The sequence below is a fragment of the Pinus tabuliformis genome, chromosome Q (assembly GCF_031772625.1).
Source record: "Pinus tabuliformis cultivar Carrire ecotype Pingquan chromosome Q, CPIR1, whole genome shotgun sequence".
NCBI lineage: Eukaryota > Viridiplantae > Streptophyta > Pinopsida > Pinales > Pinaceae > Pinus > Pinus tabuliformis.
In genome coordinates this window covers 377,855,256-377,881,385 of record NC_142296.1, presented here as the reverse complement: position 1 = coordinate 377,881,385, position 26,130 = coordinate 377,855,256, and the positions used below count along the sequence as shown (strand labels likewise).

General features: G+C 35.2%; 1 protein-coding gene across 1 annotated transcript in view; it reads left to right on the top strand.

Moving 5' to 3' along the window:
* The first annotated feature begins 4,985 nt into the window (after positions 1-4,985).
* LOC149219743 (GDSL esterase/lipase At3g09930-like) overlaps positions 4,986-26,130 on the top strand; it is a 52,179-nt gene continuing 31,034 nt past the window's right edge. The window contains exons 1-2 of the mRNA XM_089382664.1: positions 4,986-5,234; positions 5,324-5,494. Coding sequence (XP_089238790.1) covers positions 5,153-5,234; positions 5,324-5,494 — 253 coding nt within the window. The 5' untranslated portion in view covers positions 4,986-5,152. The remainder of the gene's footprint in view (positions 5,235-5,323; positions 5,495-26,130) is intronic.

The following is a 26,130-nucleotide window of genomic DNA, read 5'->3' as shown; positions in this document are numbered from 1 at the left end:
GGAATTTGAGATTCCATATGAGCAGCATAAGGAGTGGTCTATTGTAGGTTTATTGCATCATATTTGTTTTCCTTTGACTTAGAAGAACATTCAAACTCAGGATCAAGCTTTGGAGATTACATTGAAGTTAGAAGTGTCTTTCGTAGTAGCAACCACAAGAGGAGAAAGCTTTGGAATAGCCTAGCTAGAATCATAGATAGCCACGCTCATAGTTCAACTGCAAGACTTAGTGAAAGGGAAAGAACAATGCTCGAAAGTTTTGTACACAATTTGCAAAAAGGTGGGGTACCATAGAGAAGAATCCCAGTGATGACATATTACATGACGGTTGGTGCAACTATCTATGCAAGAAAGGTAGTGGATTACGGTGTGAGATTTGTAAAGTGTGGAGACATTCACCATCGAGTTGTCCTATGATGCAAAGATATGAAGCCTCTACAAGGAATTTATTTTGTTATTTTTGTAAGTCCATGAGTCATGAAATTCATCATTGTCGATCTCTAGAATTGATGATATATCACACCAATGACTCCTAAAGGGTGCAAGAGGGACATGGCATGATGGTACAAAAGTACAATTAAGCAGGCATGTATAATCAATGGGTAGAGGCCAAGGTATGACGGGTAGAGGACCTGGAGGACCAGGTCAAGGACAAGGATCATTTGGATGGGGAAGAGGACAAATTATTTGATATAATTGTGGTCAACTAGGACATATCACTAGATTTTATCCCTATCATTTTACAACATTTACGTATTATCGAGCTTTGGATATTGCGATAGAGGATTTCCCTCATCTTCTCGTGAAAATTCAGGAGAAGAAGAGGCAAAACATTCCAAAGGTTACCGTAGAACGATGCCACAATCAATCTCATGTTAATGTTGTTACACATGGAGGTACCAAGACTGGGAGGGATGCTATTAAACATGCTAACCCATATCAATAATTGGTGAGAAAAGATGTTAATCCTCTGCCAAAGTTCAATCCACATAAGAAAAGACTACTTGTAAGGATGCATGTAGAGAAATGGTTTCCTCAAAGTGGGATATTCTAGATGACAGTCTAGTGTATGACATGCCTAGAGTCTATGACAAAAATGATACCAAAAGTCCTGAAATAGGAGACGGTCCTATCAAGGCATTTTTTAAAAGTTGTCTAGATTTGATGGAGGATTATGGTGCCTTAAAGAAGCTTCATAGAATGATTGATAAACCTACAAAGGAGTCATAAGTCACAGTAGCACATACTCGAATATGCACACTCAATAAATTTTTACAAAAGAAGAGGACAAACCGAGAATTTAGGTTTGGTGCACATATAGGAGATTACAATATGGATAAAATTATCTTTGACTTGGGATCTAATGTGAACATATTTCTTAAGAAGACCTAGGAGATGATGGGGAGCCTAAGCTGACTTGGTCCCCTATCTAGCTAAGATTGGCAAATCAATACCAGATATTCCTTATTGGTAAACTATCAAATGCTGAGGTGGATATCGATGGGGTCAATAGTCTAGTAGATTTTTAGTTAATAGAGATGGTTGATGATACTAACCCATACCCAACACTATTGGGTATTGATTGAGCCTTTGACAATAGGGTTATTTTAATTTGAAAAAGAGGAAGATGATATTTGAATTGGGTGATGTCTCAATGATTGTGTTGTTAGATCTAAGGTAAGATGATATATATGTAGAGCTTGTTTGATAGGAGTTGGTTGCAGAAGCATTGGAAAATATTTATAATATAACTGTGAAATGGGAGGATTATGTTAACCCAATTGCAAATGGTATACCATTAGAGAAATTTTGAGGTAAAAATGGGACTCAAAACAAAAATATAAAACCAAAATCAACTTTATAGGAACAAATAGAATTGAAAATGATGATGTCAATCATGGGGGATGATTCACCATTTTTGGAGTAAAAGGGAAAAATGATTAAAAAAATGAAAAACAATTTTTTCAACTTGTATTTTCAACTTATCTCCCTATGGTTTTACTCCATTTTTTAGCACGATCACTTATTGGATGCATAATTTATTTTTTCATGCAAGAAGTGCTTATGTTGAATACTTTCAATGGAGCCCACTACACGAAAAAATGAGAAATACATGAAAAATGTGATTGCAATCACCTTTTCTCATGTATTTCTCATTTTTTGTGTAGCAAGATCCATCAAATGTATTCAACATGGGTACTCTTTGGATGATAAATTAAATTTTGCATCCAATGAGTGCTCCCACTCAAAACTTGAGTAGTTTTTTCCTTTTCACTCCAAAATTTGATGAGGTAGGCTAATCTTATTTTAGTATTTCAACTATTATTTTATAATATTCCTTAAGAGACCCATTTTAAACCTAACATTTTTTTAAATTTTAGTTGGCCCAATATTGGTTCTTGTGCATCAAACTCTAAAGAAGGACTAGAGAGTTGGTAGAATTGACTGCGTGAAGTGTCTACCAAGAAGTGTGCACATATCAGTCATGCAGTACACTGGATTGGGAAAAAAGTACAAGATCCACCTAGGTATGATGGTTTAACTATTGTTGTGTCTTTCGTTCAAGAATTTGAGCACAAAATAGATGAGTATTTAAGGTTGTTAGCATTAGATGTTGCCTCGAAAGAAACTCTAGCGTGATGGTGGATCACACATAAGGATGTTGTCGATGCCTAGTTGAAATGTAACAATTGTTATCTATTTGGTTTTGGTATGAGTCAAAGGTTAGGGGAATCAAGTAAACTATGTTGGATTGTCCCATAACCCATGTGAAGATTTGTGTTGCAACATGGAATAAGAGGAAGATACCACAAGAGGAATGGGTCAATAGATTTGTGCACACCTTAGATATCATTCCTAAGAATTGGTACATTGAATTAGAGGTATTCATAGGCACAACACAATAGGATGAGATGACTTATAGCTTCAAGTATACATTTAGTTGTATAGCTAAGAATTGTGCGTTAGAAGATTTTTTCATCTGAATGTGAGTTTGTACACAATAACACCCTTGTATCCTACCCATCAACATTTACAGTGGGTACAAGAATGTATGGAATGTTATAATTTTGTAGAATATGATGATGGCGATGAGAATCCAAGGGACTTGCACATTTTATATATTGAGGGGAAACACATCGTATCTGGACCTGAGTTAGAAAAGGAAAACTATTCAAATATTATTAAAATGAAGAAATAAAATATTGGTAGTGAAGAGAACCCAAAGCTGGCTTTGATAGGGGATCACTAGGACAATGAGATAGTGGAGAAGATAACAGATCTACTGAGAGAGTATCGAGATATGTTCCCTAACATCTTTACATAGATGAAGGGTATAGTATGTGAACTAGGAGAAATGGAGTTTCCTTTAAAGCGAGATGTTAGACCTGAAAATAAGAGACGTTGCAGACTAAATCAAATCTACAAGTAGAAAGTAAAATAGGAATTGGGCGAGAAGTTAGAGGCATGGATAATTGAACTAGTAAAAGAGTTAGATTGGATCAGTCCTATGGTGGTATAGAACATGAATCTGGGTGACATCCAAATATGTGTTGATATGAGAAAGCTCAACGATGCATGTGTGCATGATCCATTTCCCACCTCATTTACCAATGAAGTTCTCAATAATATTGGTGGTTAAGAAGTATATTCTTTCACTGAAGGGTTTTTAGGATACCACTAGATCCATATTGCTAAAGAAGATCGTCATAAAACTACCTTCACCTTTGAGTGAAGTTGTTTTCAATACATATGGGACACGGACACTGACAGTGAAAATATATCTATGCTGTTCCTTTTAGAGTAACCTCTTTTTGGCAGAACTCACGACAGAATTGTGGAGGAAATCCTGCTTCTCATTATAGTTTCGACAATAAAAAAATTCCCTTTGCTATAGGTGAACGATAAAAAAAAAAATCAACAAAATTTGTTACAACTTTGACATGTTAGTCAAAGTTAATTTGGGGGATTTGGACTGTCCAGGTCGAAAAAGTTTCAGTGTGAATGCTTTTATCAGGTTGTTGAATTTATATGTTAAAGTCAATTTTTAAAATATTTTCTAGTTTGATTTAGAACAGGATTCACTGGAGTAAGGTTAAAAAAGTCAATGTATCTTATTTTAAAATATTCCCAATTGGAAATTGAACATAAAGATAGTTCACAATATTTTTTAAAAGTTTATCAGCCTAGATCTATTTAACTCCAGATCTATTAAGAGGGATCAAATCTCTTTTTATTTTAATAGAAGATTGCACTTAAAGAGATTTCAGTCCTCTAGAAAATGGGTAGATCTATCCAGAATTAAGAGGAATCTAAGTTGGTTTAATTATTAATTAATTATAATTATCAATTTACTGGTTTAATTTTTCACTTTAAATAGGTTATATTCCACATGAATATTATACATTTCTATAAACATAGAATATCATGAATTTTCAACTCAATAATTTGACCCAATCGACTTTACTTTAATTAACCAACAAAAATTAATAAAATAACATCACAATTTAATTTTTATTATTTTATTATTTTTATTTATAAAACATTAACCATACATTACAAACTCTCTTCATACTATATTGGAAAAAGCCTCTCCACACAATGACTTGACTTTATCCCACTCTTGGCCATATGTAAAGTTCTTGTCTATCATATTTCAAGAATTTCCCTCAATCTACAATCAAATGGCTTTATCAAGCTCCCCAACATGTTACAGACTCTTATCTATCCAAATTTAAATAATATTCCTTAAATCTTAAATCTATTAAAATATTTCTTAAATCTATGTGACAGGCCCTGTCTACCTAATCTTAAAACATTCCTTAAATCTTAAATCTACCATCAAAATAAAAATTTTAAAATATTCTTTAAATCTTAAATCTACAATCAAAATAAAAATAAAAACGACTTTTCGATTTCTTGAGAACGACGCCCGGAATAACCTTGGAATGTTAGCATTTCTAGAGTTTTCTTGTTCCGTAGAGTTATTTTCGTGGACCTGTTCATTCTTTCCCAAATCAAACACAGGCTCCGAGGATATCGAGATGGAATCTCGTTTGTCGTTAGACCCTTGCAATTTTTTTGACTAGTTCCCTTGGTTCCAATTTTCTTCCCCATCGTGTGATGCAAAAGGGTGATTCCTTCTCTTCGGAAGATGTGCAGATCACAAGCTGGTACCCAGAGGCCGTGCTTGAAACTTTTCCTTGCTTTCTATTGCGGATTGCTATTTATTCATCGTAATGTCCCACTGTTGTGTTTCGAAGTTGATTGTGCAAGTACTAGTATTTCCATATGAGTTCTAAATAACAGGCAATTTTGTTTGCAGAGAATGTGGAAAGCGCAAGCCCAGGAGTCATGTTTGTGTTCGGAGATTCATACGCTGACACGGGAAATCTTAACAAAACAAATACCGCCTGGAAACCTCCATATGGTATAAGATTCCCTGGAAAACCCTCCGGGCGACATTCGGATGGAAAAGTCCTCGCGGACTTGATAGGTATAATTTTTTACAGAATTGTCGCAGCAGTGTTCAAGGAGTTTATTTTGTCTTTAATCAACCATTATTCTATTATGAAGTGCATGTGCTATAACATGAGGCAACTATCTTTGATATCGAGATTCCAACACTGAACTTAAGGATTCCTGCACGAGTTAGAACTATGAACCGTTGGAAAAAGGGATTAGTTGGGAGTCAAATGAGTTGTCAAGAGATTTTCGTGGATTCTAAGGAGAACAAGGTGCACTCATCACTCGTAGTCTTCAGTGTACAACCTGCAGATTACAACCTCTTTTTTAAATGAAGTTAGTCTGAGATGGAAGCAAATCTTGGTGACTAGTGATAGCTTGTTTGAAGATCTATTGTTAGGAGCATATTACAAACGATTTTCTATTTTCTGTTTGTATAGGATGGCTCGCTATGGCAGTGTATTCACTAACTATATATATATATATATATATATATATATAATATATGGAGTAACAGGTTGGTGATACTATCATTTCGTGTACTTTCAAGTTTGAGAACTATGTATTGCCTAGATCTATCTGGAGCTGGACTATTAAGCTCAAGATGTACTAAGAATGAGATTTATTTAATACAAATAGCATCAATTCTAGGTTCATTTCCTATTTTTTTTAATCTTATTAATTATCTGAACCACTTTGTAGTTTAGTTTCTCTTCAACGAGCGCATGAGCTGGTTGGTTAGGGCCCAACCAAACCAACCCAACTCGTTTACCCTCAGTTAGTTAGCGTTGGGTGGTTTGTTTCTTCTAAAACAAATATTGTGGTTTGTAAACTTATTGATCATAGATTGCATCTCTCAAAGTTGAAATGATATTTTGTGAGTGATTATTAGGAACTTTGTTTTTTAAGTTGTGAAGTGTGCATGGTTTTGAGTGTGTCTAGCCTAGATATAGGAAGGAGTGTTGTGTTTTCATGAGGATTTTTAGTGTTATAATAGTTTGAATTTCTTTGCATATAGATTAAATTTTAAAAGGTTTTTTATCTATTTTTCAAAGGTCTGGCTATATCTATATCTTTATTCAGGGTTTTTGCTTGTGTTGAAAATGCTAAAGTTCAAGAGATTAATAAAAACAAGGGTTTGATACTAGACATGGAGGATTTTGTTGTTTGAAACCTTGTTTTGTTCTTTCTCTCTCTCTCACACACACACATATATATTATGGGTTATATGAAATAGACCTTGAAGTGGCTCTTATGTGTCTATGTATTTTGATGAATTGATGTAAACAAGTTTCCTTGAAGTTATGGAAGACTAAGTTGAGGGATTTAATGGTTGCCTATCGGTGTTTGACAATGTTACTCTTTCGAAACCCTTTTTCTGCTTTGGATATTTGAATGAGGGTAACTTGGTACGACCCTATGTTATAAAGAAAATGACATTGAAGTTACTAAACCCTAAGTTTTATAATGATAAAAGACCTGTTTAACTCCATTGTGTATTAGTGTAGGAATAGGCTCTTTACATTTTTTATGACTAGAGACTCGTTTGATAAAATCGTTTTATTTGAATTGGAACAGAATCACATCATAGGCAAATACTTGAACACTTTTGTTATAAGAGAATGAAAGCATTACTCATTTTTGTTATGGTGCAAAGAGATAGTTAATGAACAGGGTATGTTTCACATTAGATCAGTATATGAATGGAATTCTTTGACGTCGTATAGGCTAGTGTGTGAGGTGTTGTTGAAGATATTATCCCTTGGTTTGATATTACTTTGAACTAGGTTTCATTTAAGTGTCAGTGGATGTTTATTATAGATCTCCTCTTTAGACAGAGTCGCGATTTCTTGATTTGGGAAGTTCCTTTCTAGCTTATGAAGATTGAAATAGACTAAGGCTCCTTGTTATGTATTATTTTATATTTATTTAAACACATTGATATTGTTATGTTTTCTTTATTGAGTGCTCACTGCATAAAAGAGAGTGGAGAGGTAAATAATAGAACAAAGTGTGAGTAGTGCAATAATTGGATAGATAGAGGAGTGATAGTTTATATAGTGCAAGAATGTTTTGATAACTTGTGTGATTCATTTGAACACTCTTTTGAGCTATTGGGATTGAGGCTTGTGTTCATTTTGAGGATTTTATTTAGTTTGCAATCTCAGTTTGTTTGAAGTGTTTGTGAGCAAGGTAGCTAGTGTCAAGATTAATCAAGGTGATTTTTAAAATTTTCCATCACAGTAGTGGAGGAACTGAAGATTAGAGTTTTCATTCATTTTCAGAGCTTAGAAGATTGATTATTTGGGTTGGAGGTAGGATTGGTTTTTGTAGGGGTTTTCAGAGCCTCTTAGCATTAACTGTGCTATGTCACGAAGTGTATGACCCCTAGTTTGACAAGTAAGTGTTGAGGTTTATAGGAGACAATATTAACACCCAACAATGTAAAAATAGTGGAAATTCTCATTTAATCTAAACGTCCACTAGTTTAACCATTCACATGAACACTAGTTCAACCATTCACATGAATACTGGTCCATTATTCTAATAGCCATAACATTAGTAGCAAGAAACTATCCTAATATGCATTAAGTTTTATGATGGTAGTAGCCATAAGGTTATTAAATAACATATTATTATTTGATAAAATATGGTGACTAAAATTGCATAAAACCAAAGATAAATGATTTTCCATTTTTATATTTAAACCCATGGAGAACCACATGGTTCTCATTTACTTATAGGTCATTATGAAAAAGAATGTATCTGAAGCAAACATAGTTCTATAATAAAAATAATTTGTATATGCAACATTTACCATTAAAAAAGTGACATTAATCATATTATATATTTCAACATATGCATTCTTATTCAACTAGGAACTAACACCTGAGTAATTTGTTACTCTAATCTATTTGTTGGGATTTCAAATTCAGACTAAATACTTTTCATGAAGAAGCAGCTAGATTTTCACATTCACGAAGAAGCACGCTGGTTATTACATACATATGATATTTTATCTTTTCAAATCATCTCCCTCTCCAAAGCTTCAACAAAGTTATTTCCACATGAAAAGTATAGGTCTCGAAAAAGTGTTGGTCTGGAAAAAGTGTTGGCTTGGAAAAATAGAGTAAGTTGTTAGATATTATTGTCAAAAAAAACATTGTATATTGAAATTACAAATCATTAATATTTAATTAAATATCCTCTTGAATCATAGAAAGCATTAAGGTAGATGATTTAACCATATGTCTTATGTGAAAACATGATTTCCACAAAATTTTAGCAACAAAATCCTTGAGAAGAATCAAAGGTTGAAATGGTTTGTAAATCAAAATAATCGAGACCCTTGATTAACAATACCATTGCAACTATTTGGAGAAGCATTGAAAAAGGAAATATAATAATGTAATAATTTTGCTTAGGTAGAAATGAAAATTAGATTTGGTAATAATCAATAAAGTATATAGTTAGAAAAATCGTGATAAAATGTTTCTTGTTGCTAAAAGGATTACAAAACCAAAACAACCCTAAAACATATATAAAGGAATAGAAAATATGAAAAGTTGTTGCGATATATAGGAAGATTGAGAAATTAAAACAACACAATAAGCACTATAAAACACTTTGTACATATACTTCAGGATGAATAAAAGAACCCAAGATGTTTATAAGAAAACTCAAAAACTCATAATGGTCTACTCATATCAATATTTACTATCAATGGAGAATGGAGTGTTTTGCAGTGATAATGACATTAGTTGCAATTTAATAGTAGAAACCATAAGGACAAAACCAAAAGAAAAATCAACATCCAAATGGTGAGGGCAACCGTTTATATTCTAAAATTGTAAGGAGACACGTGTTATCTGTAAGTAAATACCTCAACGATCATAGTATACGTGTTCAATTTGTTTGTTTGGGAAAGTTTATTTTTTTGTTGCATGTTTTAAATATATGAACAAAATTTCATTATTTTTTATATATTTAAAAACATTATACAAATTGAACAAAATTGTTTATGTTAAAATATGAAAAACCTTCATCATTTAATTTCCTGTTGCGAGATAAGGACTTGTATAAAATTTTGGTGGCTAGTAACCACTACTAAGTTTTCACATTTCTAATTTTGTTCCTACATATTAAAGTGTTGAAGAAAACACAAATAATGGTAGATAGTAACTCTTAGTAGGTATATTTATTTCCATCTTGTTCCTATTCATTTTTTATGCTAATACATGCTTAAATTACGATGGGGGAATACGTTCTTAAATTATGGTGGGCGAATAGGTTATCTACATGAGTAGAATTTAATTTTAGGTGGTTTCCAGCTTAACAATGAAAATCATTGCACAAATATTTAAAAATTAGAACATATATATTGCAATTACATTAACAAATTATGGAAAAAGGAATATGAGGAAGTTATCCACATGGCACAAAAGTTGCAATAAAACTTTCAAAGTTATGGTCTAATCAAATGTTTGAAAATTATTTTTTTCAATAATATTGAAAAATAAATATATATATTTTAAAAGAGATAATTTTTTATGATTTATTCTTAATTCATTACACTCGTGAGGAAAAATTCTTTCTAATTCATTAAAAGATATGTTTTTTATGATTTATTCTTAATTCATTACAATCGTGAGGAAAAATCCTTTCCTTATACAAGTTTCATTCAATACCACCACAAAAGTTAATATTTGTGACCTAAACTGACTTAATTGTCTTTGATTATGATATATGTTACCTAAACAATATCAATTAAATCACACTTATGAGATAAGTATAAAACAAATTAAAATTTCCAAAGTTGAAAAATCCTTTCTTTCTAAAAGTTCCATTCAATAGCACAATGTCGAGGTAAATTATGGGAATTAAATTGACTAGTATGATATATGTTTCCTAAACATTAAATCACAATTATGTGATGAGTATAAAAAAAATTCAAAATTTAAAGTTAAAAATGTTAGATAAATTTTATTTAATAAGAGAATCAAGGTTGTTAAGTTAACTATATTATCTAAAAGGTTTGATGATTTTCTATTTTAATATCTAAAATTTTAGTAGAAGTATTACTTGGTTGAGGTAACTAGTGTATTGATTGGCTTGGTTGTGTTTAATTCAAGGATAATAATATATCTATGGTCATATGTTTCTCTCCCAATAGGGGTTTTATAGAGTAAATTATTTGTACATGGTTTGTGCATGTCTTGGTTTATAATTATTTTTTCTTGAGTCATTTTAATTATTAACGAGTGGTATTAGAGCCAAACAAAGGTAACAAAAGGAGAATTTGTTATTTGGTGAAGAAAGAACTTTAGTGTTTGGTCAAGTTGCAAAGGGACTATGAGAAATGCATAGACGACCCATCGTGAGATGACATGAGATCGTTGGTTCAAGAAGCAGATGCAAAGGAAAAAACCAAATTCAATTTAGGAAGAAACTAGATTGAGATGTTTGTTGTGATGAAGTGACATGAGAAGAGCACTTGGTGTGAGAAAGTGTGCTCAAGTGAGAGAATGGCGACATAAATTTCGGGACAACAATATCACTCTCTCTCTCTCTCTCTCTCACACACACACACACACAAACACACACACAAACACACACACACACACACACACACACACACACATACACACACATGCTTTGGAGATGGGAATTTGTAAACTGCATATAAATGGGCATACTGTTGTGAGACCTAGTTCAACATATGTACCCCTGTTGGTAAAGTCTTAGATGTAGACCTAGGTGATAAGGGAGGAGAGCATGCAGATTTTCTATATTCGACTCAAAAAATTTCCTCAGACAAGTTTAAAGGGAGGATTAATAGGTAAACTTGAATTAGTGAAAGGGTCAATATTGTTAGGTGAAAAATGGTGGTTTTAGGTACCTAATATTAGTGACCTATGGTATTGATTGTGTGGTATTATATGTAGTCAAATCCATTAAAGGCTTGGGGATTCTCTATTCAATGTACCAGAGTTGAGTGAATTCCTCACTTGGTTGGGGCTGGAGTGTTGGTTCGCTTGGCTGCATTTATGTCAAGGACAATAATATACTCTTTTTGTTAGATGTTTTTTCCTTGGCTAGGGTTTTTTAAGGTAAATCATGTGTACATGGTTTATGTGTGTGTTGCTTTCTAATTACTTTTCTTCTCACATCATTTTAACTATTAACAAAAAGAGATAACGATACTTTTGCATTAATGCCCTCATATGAAAATCTCAACAAAAGGATTATGATCTCTATCTACCACTTACCATTGTTACATTTATTTTCCTTCTGTGTCACCTCTCTATTCTCATAGAAATGCATGATCCTCCTAGCTATAAAAAGTTTAACATGTAAACATGATACCGTGTGCCATGCTAATAAACCCAAGATGCCAATGCAAAAGCCCACCTATTCTATTTAGTATACCCAAGATGCTAATGCAAAATCCCACTTATGCCATTTGTCTTTAGAAAGAAATTCATTTAGGAAGCCTTAAAAAAATCATCTCCCACTAATTACTTTACACCCCCAAAATAATACACTCCATGTGGATTTAATAGCCACCACAACCCTACACACCTTTGATACCATACACACCTTTGATGTTTGAGAGAAAAATAAAGTCAAAATGAAAATAAAATTGTTATTTCTTTGTGTCATCTAATTTGCAAAACAACTAGTTAAAATTGTATATCCAAAAAAAAAAAAAAAAAAAAAAAATAAAAAAAATAAAATAAAAATAAATAGTAATAATAAAACCAAATAAATAATCCACTTCTAAGTTATTTACATGATGCAATATAGTTTAGAAACACACAAAAACAAAAACGAAATCTTATATATGTGTTATATTGGGGTGATAATATTTTAATGGTTTTATAATTATCAAACCCATTACTAAGGAAAAGGTTTAGAAACAAATGCATTGAATGAAAAGGTCACCTATTAGTTAAGTATGTATATTCATATAATGTGTAATGCCATTCCTATAAAGTTAAACTAACAGAGGATACAATTACCTTTCAGTATCCATATTGTATTGTTCCATCGTTAACCCCATGGTGAAAACTTGCATGGATTTTTTTTTTCCATTTCATCAATTTTCCACCACTAATCATGTTGCAGTAACTCTAGATCCACATGCGGTATTCCACTACAAGTAGATATCAAGTTATAATTATTTCCTTTCTAATACTTTGAAACGATCTTAGTGGTGTTTATTTTTTTTGTTAACTTTGGCAGAGCTGCTATCTATATTTCCAAATCAAAATTTACATCCATCCATCATATGTTCCAGGTGGTTAACCTACCCGAAGGAAACCAGGCAACCACATGTCTGCATTAAATCCAAACCAAAATTTGAAAATGTTCATCTCCATGTTTCTAACATGTCTGCTCTTCCGAGCTCTACTCATTATCCTAACTCTTATTCTATGATAAAACATCATAATTCAGTTTTTAATATCAAAAAACATTAGCAATACTAACAGATTTAACACACTGTATCAATCCTCATCTGAGGAGATAATCGGGGCAGGCGCCTTGGCACTTGATCCAGGGATCTCGTTTCTCTAGTCCATTACCCATTTCATCTCCCTCAACATCTGTTCCATTCTTCCTAGGGTAAGATTGTTGTGGGAGGCCTGAAGCTATACCTTCGCTATTTCCTTTATAAGCCCTGACTTCATGGTTTCCAACTCTTCCTGAGTCTGGCTCCTTAGCTTCTCATCCTACTGCCTCCTTTCCTCCTCTTCTTCCTCGCGGACTGCCTGATTCATTTCCATAGCTCTAGCTACCACATGCTTCATTATCCAATAATGTTGAAGTGACTTGTTAAAGAGTGAGTTACGATTGTGTGTATTACCTGGGTCTGGCACTATGGCCTCCCACTGTCCCCTAGGGACCTCCTGGTTCGAGCTAATTGATCTCAGCTCTCTTTCCCATCTGTTTATCTACTCCCGAATTTCGGGAGAGTTCCCCGCCATGTAAGCATTTATCATGTACATCCTGTCCTCGGCCTTTGATTTCCTTCCTCTCCTTTTGGAATTTTGACTTGTTCCCTCCTTTTTTGGAACCTTTTTTGCTTTCCATAGGGCCATCTTCTTGCTTGACTGCAAGATACGCTTTACTGAGTCTTTCTCACCTGGCAAGACATGATACCAAAAATCAGTAACACTGTTTAAAATTTCATTTTTAATCCTTTCACTCACCACCCTTTCCTTGCAAGAATTCTGGTTTTCCTGGGGTTGAAGATGGTAATATGGCGTATAACGCACCGAAGGTCTGCCTGTAATTCGGCCCCTTTCATTTCCTCCACTCAAAATATCCCCAGAAATCCCTTGTTTCCCTTGCTGATGGCTCTCTGAGGGTCTGGACAAATTATCTCTTCTCTCCGGCTCACGAAGGGGATGGCTTGCTCGCCTATTTACCATGGATATCCTACTCTTTACCCTTCTGGACTTTTCGACAAGAAAGAGAGGGTCAAGGGACCAGCTACTTACAGGATTACCTTGTCTTACCAAGGTTCCTCCCTTCCCCACCCTGAGAGCTTTCCTAGGCTTGGGATTTCCTTACCTCAGGAGGCCTAGATTCAATCTCCCCGGGAGACCAACAGATCTCCTTGGAGTGAGGAATTTCTAGCTTGCGCCTCTGGTCCAGTAAGGATGCTTCTTCCTAGGTCTGAGGTTTCCTACTGGCTGTCTGTTCCTACCTTCTGAATTAGGCCTCATGGGTACCTTTGGAAAATTATAGAGACTCCTACTACTAGCTACCACGAAAACGACAGAGTAGGAGAAAGAGGCAACATACCACCTTTCCCCACTGATGCTGGAGGCTTGGTCTGGATGTTGCGCCTGTCTACCACCTTTCGTCGCTTCCTCCTGCTTCATGCTTTTGCATGCAAAATCCTAATGCCACCTCAAGCACTCTTTGGTTTAATCCTATATTTCTATCCCTCCTGACCTCCACCTATCCTATTTCCTTCGCGGCACTTTTCCCCGAGTCCTTTTCTCGGGATATGCCTTGACCGTTCTGTCCACCTTTACTCGTCATAACTCCTATTTCCTCCCGGCTTCTCCTACCGTACCCTTTCTGTCCTACTGTTGCCACTTGTCGTCCCTTCTCTGACCCTTTTCTGGACTCCACACTTGCCCTCCCCCATCTCAATTCTTGATTGCGCCTCTGCAGACTTCTCAGGATGCGATCCTTCCCGGCCCTGCTCCGTCACCTACCCACCTCTGTTTCTCTCTGACGTGTGTCCTGTCTATCATCATCGGCTGCATCCTTTCTCCGTGTCTGCCACTTGCTGCCTTTTCCTGAACATTCCTCTCTGGGTCGCTATTGCCATCGTTATCGACGTCGAGGAGTTTTTGCAACTGCTCCTTCTCCTCTGTGTGAGGGAGCTCTGTTCCTCCGATGTCCATCGACCTTCCCCTGCTTCAGCTTCCCTAGTTCGCTAACCAGTCTGCCGGTCTATTGCCTATTCGCCTTACATGTGTGGGGATCATGTAGTCAATTCTATTGATTAATTTCCCTATTTCACTGGTTAACCAGGCTGTTCTCTAGCTCCTGCTAATCTTTTCCACCGGTGTCTCATTTTGCAGTTGTTTTACCATGTCCATGTCCAGTTTCGAATCACCTTCAATTTGAAGGTTCTGGTACTTTTCCCAAATGGCTATTTCGAGCCCTCATTTCAGCGCGTGTAACTCCGCTTCATTGTTCGTTGCTTCCCCACAATCCATCGAAAAATTCTCAAGGTTTTTCCTCCATCGTTCTGAATAGCCCCCCTATTCCTACATCTCCTGGATTGCCTTTTGCTGCTCCATCAAAGTTTAGCTTGGTAACGCCTTGCTGTGGATGCTTGTAAGTGGTTATCTCTTCAACCTCTCTGTGTTGATTTTTACTTTGGGTTTTGTCTATCATGCTTTGGGTTAATTGTAACCGCTGCAAAATTCTCTCCTCTGTTTGGTTGATCTTCCAGTCTTCATCAGTCCACCTTTCTGTTAAGATTGTTTCTCTCATATTCTGGATTGTTTTTTTCCATGTTTCAGCTAGGGTTCTATTTTCTTCTTTAATGATTACATTGTTTCTTTCCTTCTAGATATTCCAAAGCATGAACCCTACTGACAGCATCCATGCGCGGTTTAAGCCCTGGTTCTGGTAAGGTTTTTTTGGCCAGAATTCCAAAGTATTTTTTATATTATCGTAGTTTCTATGACAATGTTCAAACAATTGTTGGTGGCTACTCCACAGGCTGCTGCTGACAGTGCAATTGTTTGTTAGGTGCTCCATCGTCTCCTCCTGTTCCTGACAAAGGGCGCAGCGTGAGGGTCCTTGCATGCCATTTTTCTAGATTTGATCCCAAGTTAGCACCCATCCATGGTATAAAATCCATAGAAAAAATGTTACTTTAGGCCAGGTCTTAATTTTCCATCAGCTTTTCCATTTGTTTTATTCTATTTTTCGGTTATGTCTTGCCTTTAAGTAATAGCCTTTGCTATAGAAAACGTGCCTTTGATTCGGGTTCCCCATCTGAGTATATCCTGCCCTATTTTCACTGCAACTTTCCTAGATGCCATTTCTTTGTTATAATCTCCCCAGCTTTCTGTCTCTGGGGCTACTGCCCAATCCTCCTTTTGCTTCCAATTTCGCCAATATTCCCCTATGCTTGGTTTCCATAAGTTGCCGACCAATTCCCCCTCTGTTCGAGAGGTGAATTCCTGGATTTCTTGGAGGGCTTATTTATGGAGAAGCTTTTCTCGTTTTGCTAGGATTCCTCCCAGAACCTGGCTATTTCTCCCTCTCTTACCTCCCAAAAGTTGTAGTCTCTTATTAAATCTTTATTGTTTCTTGCCAAATTCCATATTGCTGATCCTTTTTCGTCTGTTTTGCTTCTCATCCTGTCTTTGGTTTTTCTGCTGCCTCGTATTTCTTCTTCCAAATTTTCTTCCATAGATCCTGTCCTCCCTGTGTCCACCTCCACCATAGTTTCACACCCATCACTTGGTTGAGTATATAAGGGTCTCGCAAACCTAGGCCTCCATCTTTAATTGGTTTGCTAAGCCATTCCCAAGAGAGCAATGCCCATTTTCTTGTTGTACTTAGTCCTTGCCATAAAAATTTCTTAAACATGGCTACTGATTTCTGACAAATAGATTTAGGAACAGCTTGGCTAGACATCTGGTATATTGGGATGAATTGCAATAGTGCTCCTAGAAGGATTATCCGTCTAGGGTTATTTAGGGCCCGAAATGTCCAATTTTCTATCTTTTTCCTTATCTTGCCTATGAGAGGTTCCCAATTCGCTACTCTATACTGATACTTGTTAAGCATTATGCCAAGATACTTTGCTGGGAATATTCCTACTCTGAATCCCATTGTTCTAGCTAGAAATATTTGGGATACTACCTAGGTGTTAAAGAAAAATATTTCTGATTTCTCATTGTTAATCTGTATCCCTGAGGCTTTTGTGAACTTTGAGAGAATTTTTAAGATCTGCTAGGCTTCCTTAAGAGTGGCTTGTCCGTAGATCATTAAATCGTCTACAAATTTTTGTGTGTTATAGGATTTTCATGACCCCAAATTCTCAATCCCTTTATTTGCTCATTGGCCAGGCGCGCTTTCACCAGCCTGCCTAGTCCTTCCGCTGCTAGAATGAATAGAAACGGGGAGAGGGGATCTCCTTGTCTAAGCCCTCGCGTCAGATTAAAATCTTTCGAAGGGGTTCCATTTAGCATAACTGACATCACCGGGGTGCTCACCATTGACAGAATCCATTTCACCCATCTCTCGTCAAAGCCATGAGCTTTTAGTATACCCCCCAGATAATCCCAACTAAGGCGATCATATGCCTTTGCTAGGTCCAATTTTATTAGCATGCCTTTGTTTCTAGAGTTTTTCAGTGAATGTATTACCTCTTGAGCCACTACTATACCATCTGTTATCTGTCTTCCCTTAACAAAACCAGTTTGCTCCTGAGCTATGAGGTCAGGCAAAATTGGTTTAAGTTTGTTTACCATTATAGTAGCCAGTATTTTGTATACTACGTTACAAAGAGATATTGGTCTGAATCCCTGGGGTTCTTCCGATTTCTCTGTTTTCGGAATAAGAGCCAGGAAGGTGGCGTTTAGGGCCGGATGCATGCGCTTTGTACATCTTGATTCTTCCACAAGTTCCACAAGGTCTTGGCTCATGAAACTCCAGGAGGCTTGGTAAAATTCTATGGTAAATCCATCAGGCCCCGGGCCTTGTTCTTCGCCATTTTTTTTTACCACTTCCTCCACATCTTCTTTCGTGATCACTTTGAGTATAGCCATATTTTGTTCTCTGGTTACTTTTTTAGGAATATGTTGGCACACATTAGTAATTTCCTCCTCCTGGTGTATATTAGGTTCTCTTAGGATCCCTTTGAAGTGATCTACCAATAACTTCTCCATTTCTTCCTGTGGAAGTACCCTGTTCCCTTGACTGTCCTTGAGTGAAAAGATTATGTTATGATGTCTATGGTTCGGCATTGCTTTGTGAAAGAATTTTGAATTTTTCTCCCCTTCTTTCAACCATTGGACTCGAGATTTTTGTTTCCACAGTATTTCTTCTTGCTTTCTTCTTTCCTCTATTTGGTTAATAATCCTCCCTTCCTCCTCTGCCAGCTTCTCACTTCTTCCTCCGTCTATGATTTGTTGTTGGATTCCCTCCATCCTTTTTTGTAGTTTTTCTTTCTCTATTTGAATAATCCCAATTTCCTCTCTGTTCCATTTCTTTATTTTTCCTTTTAGGTCTTTTAGTCTAATTTGGAATGTATGCATTTTGTTCCTTCCTTCCATTCCAGTTTTACTCTCCTGCCACCAAGTTTTCACTTTGACTATGAATTCTGGATCTCTTAGCCAAAAGGCCTCAAACCGGAATGGCCTTTTTTTATTCTGAGTGTTCATAGCTATCTCCAGTTTAATAGGCCAGTGGCCTGACCCTATATATGGGAGGATAGAAGCTTCATAGAAGATGTCCTTTCCGATTAATTGTTCATAGGCTAGAAATCTATCTAGTCTTGACTCTATTTGTTTGTTCCCGCCTCTTCTGTTATTCCAGGTGAATTTACCATTTATGGTTGGAATGTCCACCAGTATTAATTCCATTTGTACATCTCTAAAACTTTCCATCTTCGGGTCTTCCCTCTGTACTCCTCCTTTTCTCTCTTCTTTGGATGTTGTCATATTGAAGTATCCTGCAATGATCCACATCTGTTCCTGGTGCATATTCCCAAGCTTTTACATGTGATTGAGGAATAAGCCTCGATCTACTGGGGTGTGGGGCCGATAGACTGCTGAAACTAAAAACCATTCACTTTGCCCTATGAGTCTAAACTTTCCTGTAAGTATTCTGGGCATTCCTATCCACCAGTCTGTTATGACTTCTGCTGGGTTCCAGATAACTGTTATCCCTCATGCGCTTCCTTTAGCATCTATGGTTACTTGCTCGTATCTAGGTTTAATTTTATTTAGAATTTCCTCCATCTTCTGTCCTGAGATTTTAGTTTCCTGAAGTAGCATAATCTGTGGTTTGTCTTTTCTCAACCGTTCCACTAGATGTCTCTGCTTCCCTTTACTATTGAGACCTCTTATATTCCAGGATGTCACTATCATTGAGGGGTTTGGTTGAGATTTTGGAACACCGCCGAAAGCGGAACAACTCTCCCTGTGTTTACTAACATTTCCCCCATTAATTGTATGGAGTCTTTAATATTTTTCCTTCCTCATTTTTTTCCCTCCTTTTACTTGTCCTTCTGATTCTCTTGATGTTCTTCAGGCACTGTTTTGCCTTTTTCCTATTTGGCTTGATATTGCTGGAAGGTTTCTGTATAGAGTCTTCTGTAGGATTTCAAAGCTATTTGATTTTCTTGGGTTTGTTTGTTGTACCGTCTTTCCTTCATTTGAGTGTTCTTTTGTTGATCTTCTTCTACTCTTCACCTCCTGGAATCCTTCTTGATTTGTTTGTTTTTTCTACTGTGGCTTACTTTTCCTCTCATCTTCTTCCATTGTTATGGGATACTCTTTGACCAAGTGTCCATATTCATGGCATCTGCGGCATATAAATGGTATATGTTCATAGTCTAGGGTTTGCTGCCATACTTCTTCATGGTACCCTAACTCCACTTTATTTGGGATCGGGTTAGCAATGTTCATGTATACACAAATCCTAGCATACGAGGTATACCTTCCTTTTTTTGTGGTTTCTGCTATTTTCACAAAACTCCCTATCGAGTTTCCTATCCCTTCCAAAATTTCCGGGTCCCAGAAGTCCATTGGTAAACCAAATAATCTAACCCATACCGGTGCTGCTAAAAATTTTTCCTTATCGGGTTTATAGCTTTCTTCCCAATATCTCATGAATAGTCCAACATTATGGTAAAAATAAGGGCCATTCTCAAACACTCTTTCTTTATCATGCAGGTTAGAGAAGATTACCGTAAAGAAGTCTTTTGCTCCCAGCTTCAACTCGATGTGTCCTAGGGGCTGCCATTTTTGCTGAATCCATCTGGTAAGGTCTCTTTCAGATGGCCAGACTCTGAAAAACTTGCAAATTAGGGCGTGATCCTTCATGTAGCTTCTATACCTTTCCAGTTTGTTTGGCAGTATTATGTACCTTGGTTTCTCCTCCGCACATGGCAGACATTTTCCCCTTCTACTCGCCTGCCAGGTCGCACCTAGGACTGGGCCTGCGTTCTGCTTCTCTGTTGCCGGCTGACTAATTTGTCCTTCTCCTGCCGCTGCGTCTCGGTAGGAGGGGATCTCTCCCCTCCTGACCTCTTCCGTCATGATCGTTGCTCTCAGTTTCCCTGCTTGTCTCTTGCTGTTGCTCTCTGTTTTTCTGCGCCGTTACCTGTCTTGGTTTCTCCCCATCGTTTTACTTCATGGTCGCCATTAGGTTTTAGTTGCAGAGCTCGCTCCTGATCTTAGTGGTGTTTATTACATGGCTTTTGATGATTTTATTTTTTTGTCAATCGTAAAAAAGGAAAATCAAATTTTGTATTAGAATTTTCAGCAATCAATATAATAACATTGTTGACTTTTAGCCAAACTCCTTATCGCTTATATTTTTGTCAACTCTCTTTTATGTGAAAGTAATAAATATTTCAATTCATAAAATCTACAATACCTTATCCTACCTAAGTCACTCACTCAGTGCAAAAATCACTTTAATTAAAGTTGATTTGGACCAAGTTGCCTTTTTAACAATACAAATATATTATTTTGTTGTAAGCAAAATCTCATCTACATGGTATCTTTTGTGTATTCCCGTTTATGATCACATAATTTGGTTATGTTCTTTTTCTTTCATATATATATGATTGATATATATATATATATATATATATATATATATATATATAATATAATAATGTTAAAATAAAAAAAAAATAATTTCAAAAATAAAATATAAAAATCATTTTTCAAATATCATCTTTTTCAATTTTACAAAATATTTAATTTTAATAATGAAGTGATAAAATTATTAATAACTAAATGTTTATTTTAAAAATATACAATAAAATAAAGTTTTTTTAAAAAATTATCATTGTTTATGATATTGTGGAAAATATCTTATTACAATTACATACTTAGTAGATATCTTACAGATTAACAATGTTAATTTAAATTTCTAAAATTAATCTTCACATCAGTATATTTAAAAACAATACAAACTCAAAATTTTCATAATGTAAGAATGTATTTTTCAACTTCCAAAAACATGTCGAGTTAAAAAACTTATATCGAACACACATTTTTTTATTCAAAAATTTGGCAAGTTATAGAATGTTGACCCAATTATAGTTGCCCTCCATACTTTTTAACCCAAAATATCATTAAAAAAATGTGATGGTGTGCAACGTCATGCTTGTCATTGACATTACTTGCAAAAGGTGAAATGTGCATAGTACTAGCATTTTCACCAAAAGGGTGCAAAGACATGTCGATTGAAGTGTATATGAATGTAGAGTGATGCAAAGGTAGCACTCTAGGAAACAAGGATGTGGACGTGGAAGGCATGAGGAATCAAGAGGCTAAAGTATTGATAAAGTAGCGGTTTCCAAGTGGGTAAAAGTGCATTATAGAATCTGCAATATATCATATTTCTATCACTGAACTCATAACTAAACTAGAAGAAATCTTTGAGGAGACATCACTGACCGTCTTCTTTGAAAAACATCCTGGAGATTATGATGAGAAGTCGTTTGGATGGGGGAGAAAAAAAAGCAATTGAGAAACATGCATTTCATGGGGTGCTCAAAAAAAGCCTAAATGAATTGAAATGGTGTACTTCTCTACCACAATTTAAGGAATCCCTGAGTATTTTTATCATGCTGTGATTTTGGATGGGAAAAAGGTGGATTAAGTTCTCCCATTCTTGTTTCAAAATTTAGAAAATGAAGCTTGGAGGACTAGACAAGTTGAAAAGTACAACAATTTGTTTTCAAACAAAACATGGAAATTTTGAAAACTTGATGCCTATTGGAATTTGGGAGCATGTGGAATAAATATTTCCTCAAGGATGAAGTTGTAGATTATGTAATTCTTATTACATGTATCAAGGATTTCATACCTAATTTTTCAACGGTTTTTGTTTCAGAAGTATGTCGAACTATAATGTACAGGAATGCATCAGTGAACATAGTTCTCTTCTCTTTGGAACCCTTTAGAAGAGGATATCAAATCCACTATAACGTAGAGGGATACACAAATTAGCAAAGTTGAGCATTATGAAATTTCTTTTGATTATGATCTGTGTGATACTTTCCTTTTGCTCTTCACTAAAGTTTGGAATCACTCAAATTCATTTCTTCAAGCGTAACATATTGTTTTTCACTGATTGTGTCGTTCTTGACTAAGGAGATGAGATGTTGTTGTTGTAATTATAACTGGGTATGTCTTATTTGTATCTCGATCTAATGGTTCATCTACCAATGGAACTAGATATGCTCCTTTTATATTTGGTTGTGCTCCTTTTTCAATTTGATCAAAGAACAAGGTAGTACCCTCATTATAGGATACCTATTATATGAGACCTATCATTTAAAGAGTCATGGATTCATTCTTGTTTTTCCCGTTATGCTATGGATTTTGAATCACCACAACTAATGGGCATTAAGCTTTCTTTTCTTACCATCATATTAGCACAGACCTATTGTTTCCCGGTACCCCATTCTTTTGATCTAATATCCATACCAAGTTCCTAATATCTATAGGGATTTTGTCACCTGTGTCTCACTCATTCATTCTCAACTAATCGCTATCAATTTTTTCCCATCAACATCGCATGAAGTATTCCTTAGTGAAGCCCCTAACACTAAGCTGAGGAACCACTCGTGTTTAGTAGCATAGATCATCTGCAACATGAGGTTTCAAGGAGGAAACACAACATCCAAAAGGTGAACTCTTACCTGCACTATGAGGAAGTAAACAAATTTCAGTCAACCTGGGTTGTTTTTTGCGCTCAACTGTAGCATATATAGGAGAGCTTGGTTTTGTAGTAGTAACCAAAGCATAGGAGGTGGTAGGTAGAGACCAAGTCAATTCATTCAATTCTTAGTGTTATAGGCCATTTTGTCACATCTAGTCAATATGCCTACAAACCAGATCAATCCACATCCATGAACATGTTTTCATCATCCCTACACAAAGCCCTAGGCATAAACTTTATAAAAAGTATGAGTTTTTGGGTCTCACTTCTCAGAATCAATGATTTAACCCACAACGCACCCTGCCCTTTTAACCAACTGCATTCAACGTTGGTTTCTCCTTTTTGCACCAACACTGGTCAACACTAGTTGCTCCTTGCTGCGAGTGCAATGGTTCTAGAGATTTAGGAAAATTAAAAAGATTTCCGAAGCTTCCTCTTGTAGAAGCTTCTAGGGGTTGTTTTAACTATTTACCATGGATAAGAAGTTTGATTCCTATCTATCCCACCTTGGAGACTTCACCTCTTATCCATTGAGCTCATTCTCCCATCATAAGTGGACTTCAAGCTCATTATGATAAATCCTAAACTACCATACCTCTCCTATAAATTTACTACCATCCATAACATTAGGGTTGGCTTTTGGACACTGATCATGTGCTTATGATGTTGCCTTGAATCTGAAAGATTCATCATTTTCATACATTGGGGTGACATTGAGGTGTACTTTGTGACAAGGAAGGACAAGTCAACTTGGGTAGATCTCTACAAGGTCAACTACTATTATTGGTTGTAAACTCTCTCCTATTTCTATTAATACAAAGAGTATCTTGTTTTCCTTTATGCGTTGTGTTACATTTACATTCATATATTTCAATATCTTATTGATTCATTGAATAGAGTAATTGAATTATGCTACTTAGATGTTGTGGATCCTTTGCTTGTTTTAGTTGTATGTGCAGATTCTAATTATAACTATCAGAACTATTATTGGAGCTTACAAGCAAGGAGGAAAGTAAATCTTGTGACAGACTCCAAGTAAGATTATTTCCATTCTTCAATTTATCTAAAGAAAACTCTATATTCTTGTACTTGTTATAGACTAGTCCACTAAGCCTAAAGAAATTACTTTTATCCGCAATCATAAATTCGGTGAGTCCACTAAGAGATCAAACCTTTCCCTTAGTGGTTTCCTTGATTTATGATATAATAAAAAACATCTTATTACAATTACATACGTGTAAATATCTTACGGATTAACCACGCTAATTTGAACTTGTAAAACTAACCTTCACATCACTGCATTTAAAAACAAAACAAATTCAAAATTTTCATATTACAAGTGTATTTTTGCACTTTCGAAAGCATGCTTAGTTAAAAAACAAGTAAAGAACGCACATTCTTTTACCCAAAATTTTGGCGAGCTGTAGAAGGTTGACCGAGTTACACAGCCGCCCTACATCCTTTTTGACTCAAAAAGACGCTAAAAAATGTGATGGTGCGCACCGTCGGTGCATAGTATCTGAGATGACATAAATACGGGACACGGACACCGACGGCGAAAAGATATCTACGCCGTTCCTTTTACAGTAACCTCTTTTTGGCAAAACTCACGGCGTGATTGTGGAGGAAATCCTGCTTCTCATTATAGTTCCACATGGATCAAAATTCCCTTTGCTCTAGGATTTTTTTCTGAATCGACCTAGATGCTTTCGTGAACAAAATTTGTTACAACTTCGACATGTTAGTCAGTTAATTTGGGGGATTTCGACTGTCCAGGTCGAAAAAGTCAGTGTGAATGCTTTTATCAGGCCGTTGAATTTATATGTTAGAGTCGATTTTTAAAATATTTTCTAATTTGATTTATAAGGATTCACCGGAGTAAGGTTAAAAAATTCAGTGTGTCTTATAAAATATTCTCAAAATTCATATTAGAGATAAAATATTTCCAAAATTCTAATGGATATTGTACATAAGGATGTTTCACAATATTTCTTACAAGTGTAATTAAAATGAGATCAGTTTAGATTTATTTAGTTTAATTATTAATTAATTATAATTATCAATTTACTGATTTAATTTTTCACTTTTAAATAGAGCATTTTTATAAATAAAGAATACCATGTGTTTTCAGCTCAATAACTTGACCCAATCAAATTTACTTTAACTAACCAACTAAAATTAATAAAAATAACATCAAAATTTGATATTTATTATTTTAATTTAAAATTATTTTTATTTATAAATATAATAATACATTACAGAATCTTTTCTATTCTATATTGTAGTGGAAAAGGCCTCTTTATCAAACTCTTGCCAATATGTGAAGTTCTTGTCTATCAGATTTCAAAAATTTGCCTCAATCAAATGCCTGGCTTTATCAAGCTCCCCAACATGTGACAGACTCTTATCTATCCAAATTTAAAATATCCCTTAAATCTTAAATCTGTGCGACAGGCCCTGTCTACCTAATTTTAAAATATTACTTAAATCTTAAATCTACCATCAAAATAAAAATGACTTTATCGATTTCTTGAGAAACACCCATGGGATAACCTTGTAATGTTACCATTGCTAGAGTTTTCTTGCTGTGTAGAGTTATTTTCGTGGACCTGTTCATTCTTTCCCAAATCAAACAAAGGCTGCGAGGATATCGAGATGGAATCTCGTTTCTTGTTAGACCCTCACAATTTTTTTTGACTAGTTTTACATGTAGGGGGTTTTAAGACAATATTTTAGACAATATTTGAGTCAATTGTCTCAACTTGAGACAAAAAGAAACTCAAATATTGTCTTAAATATTGTCTCTAAGCGGGTGTTTCAAAATATAACGTCTCAAAAATTTGTCTCTATAAAGACAATATAGAACACATATTATTATTGTCTCTATAAAGACAATTTGATCTGTCTCTCTAGAGACAATTTCATTTGTGTCTCTTTAGAGACAATTACATTTTTGTCTTTTTAGAGACAATTCCATAATTCAAACTATTGTCTCTCTAGAGACAATATAAAAAATTATTTAAAAATAAATAAATGTCCATAATTCAAACTATTTTCTCTCTAGAGACAATAAAAAAAATTATTTAAAAAAAAAAATTCCATAATTCAAACTATTGTCTCTCTAGAGACAATATAAAAAATTATTAAAAAAAAAAAAATGTCCATAATTCAAACTATTGTCTCTCTAGAGACAATATAAAAAATTATTTA